Source organism: Saprolegnia diclina, assembly GCF_000281045.1.
Source record: "Saprolegnia diclina VS20 unplaced genomic scaffold supercont1.43, whole genome shotgun sequence".
Classification (NCBI taxonomy): domain Eukaryota; phylum Oomycota; class Saprolegniomycetes; order Saprolegniales; family Saprolegniaceae; genus Saprolegnia; species Saprolegnia diclina.
This window is the reverse complement of record NW_008246110.1, coordinates 483,077-494,027: the sequence shown is the minus strand read 5'-3', so window position 1 is coordinate 494,027 and position 10,951 is coordinate 483,077. Positions and strand designations below refer to the sequence as shown.

Below are 10,951 nucleotides of genomic sequence, written 5' to 3'. Positions count from 1 at the left end.
CACTGGGAAGGCGCAATGACCTCCGCCGCACACGCCACCGGAATCAGCGTCGGGTCGAGTGCGATCCCAGCGCCAATGACGCTAAAGATGGCTTGCATCGGGTTGACAAAGATCCACTCGTTGAAGCTCGTGTAGCAGACCGTATCGACGCCCGTGAACTGCGAGAGGCCAATGGAAAAGTTGAAGTCCGTGGGCAGTTCGCCGCAAAAGAGACTGCCACCGGCACAGAGGTACGCGGTTTGATCCAGTCGTTTTGGGACAGGACTCATTGAGCTCATCATGATGAGGTTTCCAAAGTCGGACTGGATTTGATTGGTCGCGTTGGTGAGGAGATGCATGACATCTTCGCGGACGGCGCGTTGCAGCGTCGCGAGCGATGGAGGGGATGCCACGTGGAAGACATCGACCGCGCCAAATGGACCGACAGCGTCGTGAAAAGCACCCAGCACTTCACCCAGTGGCGACGGCAGCGTCGCGTTCCTGGTCAACAGCTCCTCGAGAGATGTATTGGCAAAAGCAAAGTCGGGACTTGGCCGCAAGAGCGACTTGCCAGCGATCCCAGAACCATTGGTTGCGATCGCCCAGAGATCACTCGCAAACGTCCAATATGTCTTCCACGACGTCGACATGGACGAGTGATACGAGCCGTTCTTGGACTGGAGTGTCATGTCGTATCTCAGACCAAAAGCGTTCTCAATTGAGAAAACGTCGTGGAGGCCGAGTGCCTTGTAGTTTTGCCATTGCGTCGTATACGTCGTGAGACCTTTTGACTGCCACACTTTGGCTTCATCGACCACAGAGAGGCTGGAGCCGCTGGTCAGAGTCTTTAGCCAGGCAGCGCCGTTGGGCTTGAGAGAGCCAATGTCTTTTGCGACCCCAATCTCAAACGAGGTGCCCCAGCACGACTCAAACGTGGGCCAGTCGACGTTTCTGAGAATCGACTCCAAGTAGACAGCGCCATTACTATGGTACTTGGCGTTGCATCGCGCTTGGCGAGCGAGTGTGTTGGCCATCTCGATTTGCCGATCAAAGTCGAGCCAGCAGTAGCTGGTAGCGATCCACGGCGCGTTGCAGGCGTCCATGGTGCGAAGACCTTGGATCATCATGACAAGGTTGCTTCCTGACTCGTATTGCACGAGCCTCGCGTAGGTCGGAGCATACGTCACGAGCGAATTTGCACTTGAATAGTCTGTCATGTCGGCAAAGACGGGGAGATCAAGACGCGTCGACGGCTGAGAAGCGTTGAAGTGGAGATATCGGTTGAACCAGTTGGAGAGAAAGGTCTGCGTCCCCGTGGTGTTGTACGTGGCCCACCACAGATCGTTGGCCAAATTCACAGTCGAGAGCCGAAGGTACGAAATACTACCCACCGCTGTCGCCGCGAGGTAGATGAGCCCACTCCAAACTTTGAGTTTTGAAAATGCCGAGCTCGACACCGCGACTGTGCTAGGGATGCTTGGCATCGATGAGTTCGGGCCAACAAGGGTCTTGATCAAAACTGGACCCGAATCGACGTAGAAGAAGAGCCACAGCTTGGTGTCGAAAATGAGCCGGAGCGACTGGAAGCGGAAGCGGAGAAAGCCACTCATGGCCGCTGTCGATGCGTCCAAGCTCCACATGTCGGCTTCCTTTGGCGCCAAGAAGGCTTCGGCACCCGCGGAAACCAAGTGCGTGAGCGTTGGGTGCCCACTCGACTTCACGAGCGCTGCTCGCTGCAGCGACCTATAGGCCCAAACAGCGCCGTACGAGAGCCCGATAGCAATGGCATTCACGCCCAGAATGAGCCACGCGCGGCCAAGAGACCCGAGGTTGACGACGCCGCTGTGACACGTCAAAACAGCATCCATGTTGACTCGCGTACACTCTCGACGAATCGCTGCGGTGGCTCGAATGGGATCAGCAATCTCAAGTAGACCAAGGCTGAGCCACACCAGCCAGGCGCTGAGCGGTGCTGCCCACCGCGAGTGTCTGCGAGCAACGACCAGCAAAATGTCGTTGAGGACGTAGGTTACCCACGTGGCTTCGCCTGCGAGAATCCCAATGTGCGCTAGCGGACGAGGTGCAAACTGAAAGCGAGCAATATTGTCTTCATTGAGAAAGACCAGAGGTGTCGTGCTGAGCATGGTAATCGCGGCCGCCGCGCGAAGCAGCAACAATGGTCGACCGACCCAGACAGGTCCCATGACACGGTTGTACATCAAGAGGTGGAGTCCGTCGACGTCGCGCGACGGCTGAAGCAGAGCGTACGCTGCCGTGATGCAGGCAACACCCACGAGCGCCACCGACGTTGTAATGGCGACCACGTAGAGGTAGTTGCAAGTGCTTTTGGGTACTTCGATCGTTTTGGCGCGAAATGGAATCGGCTCGATGCGCTCCGACATCAAGTTGAACGTGGCGACGTCGCCTTGGAACGAGACGACCTCTCGGTAGCCATTGACCCACTCGTGCAGCGCCACGTAGCCCATGAACGACCACGTGTCATCACCCAGCAGCGGCTGGCGCAAGACAGTTTCAGTTCCCCCCGGGGTCCGTGCAAACTGGATGATCTCTACGTTGAGACGCTGGATGGCATCGGCAGCAGCTTGGACTGTTGGCGTCAGTAGGCCAGAGAGTGTAGCGTTTGTCAGCAGCTTATTGGCGATGACCGAGGTTTGGGTCGCGAGTGAGTTGCACACTTCAGAGGTCGCAGCGCTGCAAGGCGAGCAGCTGCTAAGATCGGATTGATGCAGCAGTCTCATAGCTGTAGCTGCAAACACCGCCGGCAAAGGCTCCACGAGGAGGCGGCTTGGTACTTGACTGCCGCACGTATCGTCAAAGGTAAAGGACGGCTGCACAAATGTCAAGCCCGAGCCAAACGGGCAGAGCGGACTGCCGCCAAAGAAGGTGTAGCTGGATCTCTGCCATGAGAGCGGCACGGGATCCAGCAGTGGCGCTGGCAACGCCGCGTAGAGGTTTAAGAGCGGTCGGTCGGTTTGAAGTGCTTCGACCAGCGCGGCTTCCATGGCCACGTACGCATTGACGAGCTGCGCAGGTGGCGCCACCACCATCAAATCAACGTTGAGAAAGGGCCCGAGCGTGTTGTGGATAATGACGCTCGCGGGCGTGAACGGGTAGAGGTTGAGGAGCATCTCCATGAGTCCATCGCCCATAAAGTTGCTGGCACTGCGCACGAGGCTTCCGTTGGTGACGGCCGAGCCCCAGAGGTCGTCGAAAAATGCCCAGTTGAGCACAAATGTCGTCCACTTGGAGCCTCGTTTGCCGAATGAGATCAACTGAATCGTCAGATCTTGTTGCCAGCCCAAGGCGTTGACTACCGAGATGGACTCTTGCACGCTGAGCTGCGCGTAGTTGTTCCACTGCAGCTGGAAATGCGAAATCTGGTGCGATTTCCAGTACGCCTCTTCGCTCTCCAGAGTCTGGTACGCGTTCTGGAGACTCTTGTACCAGTCACGGCCTTCTGATGTGATTGTAATCGCGTCGGCGACCGCAGAGTCGACACTGGCACCGTAGATCGGGTACCACGCGTCCCAGTGAACATTGCGAAGGAACGCCTCAAGGTACACCGCCCCATTGTCAGCCATCGTAGCAGCACACCGGGCTTGACGCGCCGCCGTATGAGCGACCTCCCAGCGCTTTTCAAAGTCGGCCCAGCAGTACAACGTAAACAAGTTGAAGACGTAGTCTGGATCGAGCGACTGAAAGCCAATGATCGCATCGGCCACCGACGTGTACTCGACCAACGCACGAGCACGAGGGTACGTGGGTTTCGCGAACGCCGTTGTCGACGGAAGGCTGTACGTCTTGAGAATAGCCTCGCTGGGGTCAAAGAGGTCAATCTCCGAGGCGCTGGAGACGCTGAGGTGGCGGTTGAAGACGTCGATGAGGTACGTCTGCGCCGACGTGGGGTCAAAACCTGGCCAGAAGAGGTCGTTGGCGAGACCCGGACCGACAATATCGAGGAACCAGATACTCGTACCCATCGAAGCGCCGAGGTAAGAGAGGCCTAGCCAGCGCTTGGTCGACGTTGAGAGTATCTTCAGCCCCACCATCTCTTCCGCCCTGATACCCAACCGTTGGAAAATGGTTTCGTTTGGGCGACCCAAGGGATAGAATAAGGGTTTGATATCCGTTGGGGCGACCTTTGGACGCTTTGGGCTCCATCGCCAATCCAAATCAGTCTTTACCAACTCCGTCGTGCTCGCCGAGAATTGCTCGAGCGACTTGAGCCCAGTGTTTTGCGACCGCGCCAAGCAGCGCAAGAACGTTCCGGTAAACTGCCATGTTAAATACACCTTTTCTATAACCACAAATGCCAGAGCATCCCTCCGTGGACCCGAATTTTTACGACACGACATTGCGCTTGCAGCTCTGCACTGGGCGCGAGTTGAAGTTCCACGACGTCTTGGCCATGCGTAGGGCTAGGCGAGCTGCTTGTCGATCGTGTTACTCTCATTTCCACTCATCTTGAGTACCTTGCGTCCACCACCGTCGGCACAGAACTGCACAAAAGCGTTAGGTCACCCAAGGGTCGAATGGTCGTGCAGCTTTCAAATGCGCCTCTCTACAAAGGGGCCAGCGACTACTGCGCTTCGCGGTTTCAGCGCCAATCGAATGGTCTTTGCCGTCTCGCGTAGCGATGGATACATGCTTGCTTGCATCGCTGTTGCCTCCGTGCATACATCGTTGGCCACCGTTTTGCAATAAAGTAGCGACTCTGCGCTACTAGATCGTCTTGCTGTACGAGACGCGTGATACCCTACCCCTCGCCACCAAAATCAACAAAACAGTTCTATATGTTTCGTTTCCAAACGCAGGGTTAGTCGCCGTGGCGCGGGACGGTCCCAAGCAAATGCTGCACAAAGAAATCCATGCGCTTTCGCTTTCCGTACGCGCTGTCGCCGGCCCCGTGTCCAAGACGCGGAAATGGCAGCAGCTCAAAGTCCTTGTCGGCGTCCATGAGCGCTTGCGCGAGCTGAAACGTCGATGCGGGGTCGACGTTTGTATCGAGGAGACCGACGGTGAGGAGGAGCTTTTGGCGTCGCGAGTCCAAGCGCTGGACGTGCGTTATGTTGGCGTTGGCTGCGTAGCACGCGGTAACTGGGTGTCCCATAAAAAGCTCGTTCCACCACAGCTTGTCGACGCGGTTGTCGTGGCAGCCGCAGTCGGCGGCCGCTACATGGTACACGTCGCCGTGCGTCAGCAGGGCAGCCACTGCGCTCTGACCACCGGCCGACCCGCCATAAATGCCAACGCCAGAGCTGACATCAAGAAGCATTGGACACTTGGCAGCGACGGCGGCGAGCCAGCGCACGCGGTCGGGAAGGCCCGCGTCCAGGAGGTTGCGGTAGCAGACGTCGTGGAAGGCCTTGGAGCGCTGGGCCGTGCCCATACCGTCGATCTGAACGACAGCAAAACCGAGCTCTGCGAGCGCTCGCATCTCGAGGCAGAGGTTCCAGCTCTTGGGCACAAAGGCATCGTGCGGGCCCGCGTAGATCTTCTCAATCACTCGGAACGGCCGAGTCGGTGGCGCCGTCATCAGCGGGAGCACGACAATGCCATAGATGCGCGTGGTGCCGTCACGGCCAGCGACGTCAAACCGCATCGGCGGCTGCCACCCGGTCGCAAGTAGTGCCGCAATGTCGGCCGACTCGACGTGCAACAAGAGGGCGCCATCGACAGTCCGACGCAGCTCGACCATCGGCGGCAAGTCGATGCGCGAGTAGCTAGCCAACATTCCAGGGTTAGGTTAGGGGTAGGGTACTCAAGATAGCGCACCGATCGAGGTAGACGCTCTTGTCGGGTGAGAAGCGAGGTGGGTCGTGGGTTGCATCAGCCATTGTTAGACGCGTGAGCGCCCGCGTCGAGAGGTTGAGGCGTACGTACTGGACGTAGTACGGATCCATCGTGTCATCGAACCCGCGGACGCTAAGGACCGCACTGCGCTCCGTTTCATCGATCACAGTGACGCCCGAGACAACAAAGGGGCCTTGGGTGAGTGTAAAAGCGCAGAGACGGTCGAGCTCCTGGAAGCGCGACGGAAGCGTGTAGAGGTACAAATGTCGGTACCCAGATCGCTCCGACGACCACAGAATCTCATTCGACATCGGCAAGTACTTGAGGTACGTGCGCGGGTGGTCGACAAACGTCTCACTAGTCTCTTCCACGAGCATTTTACTCTATCCCAATATTATGAAAACCACATGCGATAGGGCAATAATATAATGAGACTGAGTAGCGCACCTGCCCCGTGCTGGCGTGCACTGCAATAAGACGCTGGCACTGGTGGCCGCGGGCATCGTGCAGGAAAAAGGCCCAGTCCCCACTCGGGTGCCAGTGCCACTGCGTGTTGCTGTAGCTTGCAGCAAAGAGGTCCGGCGACTGAACAGCAATGACGCGCTGTGTCTACGCACGTCGGAATATGACACTATACCAAAAGTGCAATGTGAGATACGGCAATCTCAATCAAGAGCGGTTCGTGATAGGGCAGCGGATCGCCCGGCTTGAGGTACTTGTGTGTCTGGACGCGCGCCGAGACGTCCATTGTTCGCGGGTCGGTCGTTTGCGCCGCCATCTCGAGCAGAGTGAGCTGTCGCGGTTGCTAAGGTTCTTGCATGAAGCCTCCGGTAGCTCTGGCCGCGTGTACCGCCGGGTAGTGCACGCGAAAGCAGGCAATGTACGCCTTTTGCGGACAAATCGTCACGTCTTCGTACTGCAAGAGCGAGCTGCCGTCGGTCGTCAGGCCAACGCCATCGACCACAACATTGAATGCGTCCGTTGATGGCGTCTCGTCGTCCACAAGCACCGACGTGACGATGGCGTCGGGCCCTCGGAGCTCAATGCGCTCGCTATGGCCTGCGCCTCGATACCACGCCAGGATCATGTCGCTCTCGATGTGGACGAGTTGCCACACATGGCCTTCGTACGTGTGCTGCTTGGCTTCGCCGCCTGGGCGGATCTCGCTGTACTGATGGGTCTCACCTACCGCACGGTGCATGAAAGGCCTCGAGCAGATAGCGCACCGTCCGTGTCGACCCAGCGCATGACGATCGGGGCGCTGTAGGCGTTGGCGACGACGAGGTTGATCTCGGCCCCGCCATTCGTCGAGACCATGGCAGTCGCTTTCGAGGCGACGTCGCCCGACACATCGGTGGGCTCCATATCCACGTCGTACGAGTGTACATCGCAGAGGAACCAGCGCGAACCTACATGCGCGGATATGGATGCGGCGGATGCACGAAGAGCTAGCATACCCGACGCAGTTGTGACAGCCACGCGCACGAGATGGTCCATGTCGTCGACGAACGTCGCGCGCGTGAGCTGCACCTCGGGCATGCCCATGTGCGTCGCGATCGCGAGCTGGAGCCGGGCGGCGTCGACGTACCGCACGCCACGGCGGCAGTCGATAAAGTGCAACTCGGGCGCTTGCGGCGGCGGCATCGCCCGGAGGTACCAGAAGCGGGTGCTGTCGGACGACCAGTGCGGCGTGACGTTGTCGTGGAAGACCTTGTGTCGGAGCGTCGCGGGTATCGCGTCTGCCCGCGCATAGTCACTGCGCGAGCCCTGCCAGCGCTGCGCCGTCATCTTGCCCGCAATCTAGTGAAATGGCGTCCCGGATTGTAGCATTCGGCATCTACTTTCTTAAATTCGGCATCTTCGCTGCATGTTACCACCATGTCGCCCATACCCTCGCCGCAGCATGAGGGCTATTGATGCAAAGCAAGCGTACCGGCATCGTACACTGTTGGTGCCTGGAGCGAGCTCTTATTCACCCCTGGCCCGTGCGCAGCGCTCAAGGTGCGTCCTCCATGCCAGCATGTTGATTCGGCACATGCCGAATATACATAGGTAATGGATTTTAAATGAAACGTAGAATCATATCTTGCGATTTGAATGGGATAAAATGCAATATAAAAACCAAGGCAGCGATGACGTGGCACAATGCTAGGGCTCGCCGACGAGCTGGGCGTACTGAAGCGTGTGCGTGGTCTGCACGGCGTGGACGCTCGAGGGCGAGATCGTGCCCACCATCATCGTCTTGGACTGCGCAGTACGAAAGTGGTCGCGGAGGAGAAGCGTCAGTTTGGAGTTGCGGTAGCAGCTCGTGCTCGAGAGGTTCTTGGCCTGCGACCGAAAGCAGGCCTTGAGGGCGCTCAGCGACTTGTTGATCTCACGGCACTCTTGCTGCTCCGTCTCGTTCTTGACGATGCCGTCCGACGCGCTGCCAGCGTGCTCCGAGCCTGCGAGGTCGACAAAGACGAGCGTGCCACCGAGGCACGGGGCGCCCGCCGCCTGCGCCGCGGCCACAGCGCCATGCGCGGCCTCGATCGCCTTGTCAAGCTGCACGAGCTCCTTGCGGAGGTCGAGAAGGAGCGAGCACTCGTCCTGCGACGCGCCGCGAGCGTCGGCCTTCTTGACCCACTTGCCCTCAACTTTATCGTGCTGGCGTACAAAGATGTCCATCTCGAGCGTATCTCGCTCGTGGCCAACGCGCGTGAGGGCGGCTTCGACTTCGATCACGTCCTCGCGGAGGCGCAGAATGCGATCAGTCACAATCTCGAGCTCGAGAAGCGCATGCGACCGGGAGCTAGCGCGGTGGACGTTCGAGTTGCCGGTCGAGCGCGCGCGCATGCCGACCTGGACAACGTCCCAAAGCTCACCGGCGGTCGTCGCGACGCGGGTAGCGCTGGATGACGGCTTGACCAAGCCCGTCTCGTCGTCCGTCACGAGCTCGCCGCGGATCTGGATCTTGCCATGCGCGTCTTCGCGCACAAAACATTTCGCCGAGTCGTTGAGGAGGTCGTAGACTTCGCCGTTGTAGATCTCGTTAAAGCGGACTTGCACCTGGAGCACATCGCGCGGCTCGGAATTGCGCTCGTTGAGTTCGTCGAGCGCACCAAAGAGCTGAACCGTCGCGAGGTCGTACATGCCCCGCTCGTTGCCGTAGCCGAGGATCGTGTGCGTCTTGCCCGAGCCCGTGTGACCATAGGCAAAGACACACGCCGTGCGGCCGTCGAGCGCCGTCGCCACAAGCGGGCCCACCGCGGCTTCGAAGAACTCGCCGTTGGTCTTGTCGCGCTGAATCGAGGCAAAGTACCGGTACGTCTTGCGCCGCTTCGGCTTGGACTTGGGCACGGTGAAGCCGAGCACCTCGACGTAGTCGACGTCGTCCGCGTCGGTCTTGGGCGCCTCGACGACCAGCGTTGACGGCGCCGGCGTCTCGAAGAGCAGCTCTTCATCACCTCGGTCGACCTCGTCGCCGACGAGCGGCCGGATGCGAACATGCACGTCGACGCGCTTGGCCTTTCCCTTCATCCCGCTGCTTGCACACTGAGCTTGGTGGATCGAAACCTAAATCGACATGAAATAGTGTTCTTATTGAGTACACTATTTATTACATTTCGGAAATGGTTATTGGATCATGGTAACCGATGCGGTGTTCAACAGACTATGGAGAGTTGATGGCGATGAGTATTGCTTGCACGGGCGTGTATCAGGAGCGGGGCTGCGCGCTGCAAGCGTACTAGCACTGTATATGTGCAGGCACGGCAAGGTTATGGACGAGTACCCTGTGCACTAACACTATTTAAAGACTCTAATAATAGCACAGAATGATGGTTGTACACATGCATTCCGCGAAAGAAACGGCGGTGATTGGAGAACAGGAGATCTTGGACGGTCGTCAGCGACCGGTCGCATCGGCCGAACGTGGCGAGGTGAGAGGGATTTAGGAGCGAAAGGACCCTTAACAAATCTCAACCGAGTGCGAAATGCAGGCAACGACCAAGTGCTTAATGTGGGCGAACGCACGGATTTTTGAAACTGTTTGCTATTCGTTCTGCGAGTCGAGAGAGATAGCGCATGCGCGATTCACAGCCCGCGATGGACGCGAGGCTTGGCATTCGTGGTGGTATTTTCGTCGAATCTAAAAAGCGACGAAATGAGTTTATGTTGAGATTGATGGCATTCCGTTTCCACTGCATTGCACCCGGGGTCCAACTTTGTCCATCATCCCCACGCGTCATGGAGCGATTTCACTTCAAACAACCTATTTCGCTCCCTAGAAAAACGCGCCTCCCACAAAGCCTGCGTTTATGCACGCTAGTATTTCCTTTGTTTTAATACGACCATAGTTTATGGCCTTGGATTTATGCCCGTTGCGACGACACTGCCTTCCGACGCTATTATCAGTGCTGATATCGTGCCAAAGACACGTGCCAACGCTTCGGATGGACTCTGAATGGTGACGACGCACGGTGGCATTCAATATCGCGAACCATGCGCCAGGACCTTGCTAAGAGGGTAGGTACTCATATAGTGCCCTACAGCTCGATGGCGCCATTGGAGCCACCGAAAAACTACTGTAGGGTACTAGTACTTGATTGCGTAAACTGCTCCAAGAGCAAGAGCTCGGCCCCACGATCTGCTCACACTTCTACGACCGTAGAATACACAGATTAGAAACGCGAATGCAAGCAATGGTCACCAAAGCCTCAAGAGTGTTCGTGCCAAGGACCAGCGTTTATTAGAATGGGTCGGATGGTTCCGAGGTACCAGCATTCTCACACACACATTCTGTCCCATCGTGTCGTCGTCATTGCCCATTTCCCTTTTTCGACCATGTCGCCGACGTCGATCGCCGCCAAGAAGCCCCGCGCGCAGAAGACAAAGCGCGTCAAAGTCTACCTGCGCATCCGCCCGATGGTACCGTGTGAGGTCGAGCGCGACGACGTTCCGCTCTCGCTCACGGAGTCCGCGCCTTCGGAACTCACGCTGACAACGCCTCCGACGCCCAACGACGACATTGAATTCGTCGAGATCCTCGATGGCATCATGGTGCCCAAGTCCAAGCCTAAGCGGTCGCGCACGTTCCGTGGTCTCAGCGGTACGTTCCGCGAAGCCTCCTCGAACGCCGACCTCTACGCCGCTGTCGTTGCGCCGCTCGTCGACGAAG

General features: G+C 58.0%; 3 protein-coding genes across 4 annotated transcripts; all 3 read right to left on the bottom strand.

Annotated features, from left to right (window-relative positions):
- Window positions 1-9: 9 nt before the first annotated feature.
- Window positions 10-4,058, bottom strand: SDRG_11755 (the record flags this gene model as incomplete). Of its 2 annotated transcripts, XM_008617807.1 has the most annotated exons (2): window positions 3,977-4,058; window positions 21-3,913 (listed from the first exon to the last, which is right to left on the bottom strand). In XM_008617807.1, coding segments are annotated over exons 1-2 (3,966 nt in total), but the record flags the coding sequence as incomplete, so codon positions are not given. The 2 variants fall into 2 exon arrangements, with proteins under 2 accessions (XP_008616028.1, XP_008616029.1); XM_008617806.1 differs by having other exon boundaries at window positions 10-4,058.
- A 725-nt stretch (window positions 4,059-4,783) lies between these two features.
- Window positions 4,784-7,607, bottom strand: SDRG_11754 (hypothetical protein). The gene is made up of 7 exons (XM_008617805.1): window positions 7,251-7,607; window positions 7,020-7,202; window positions 6,644-6,978; window positions 6,452-6,598; window positions 6,241-6,402; window positions 5,776-6,176; window positions 4,784-5,723 (listed from the first exon to the last, which is right to left on the bottom strand). Exons 1-7 carry the CDS (start codon window positions 7,579-7,581, stop codon window positions 4,817-4,819), a joined length of 2,466 nt encoding a protein of 821 aa, XP_008616027.1. The 5' UTR covers window positions 7,582-7,607; the 3' UTR covers window positions 4,784-4,816.
- A 242-nt stretch (window positions 7,608-7,849) lies between these two features.
- On the bottom strand, window positions 7,850-9,347 carry SDRG_11753 (hypothetical protein). The gene has a single exon (XM_008617804.1). The coding sequence runs from the start codon at window positions 9,310-9,312 to the stop codon at window positions 7,942-7,944; it is 1,371 nt and encodes a 456-aa protein (XP_008616026.1). The 5' UTR covers window positions 9,313-9,347; the 3' UTR covers window positions 7,850-7,941.
- Window positions 9,348-10,951: the final 1,604 nt, after the last annotated feature.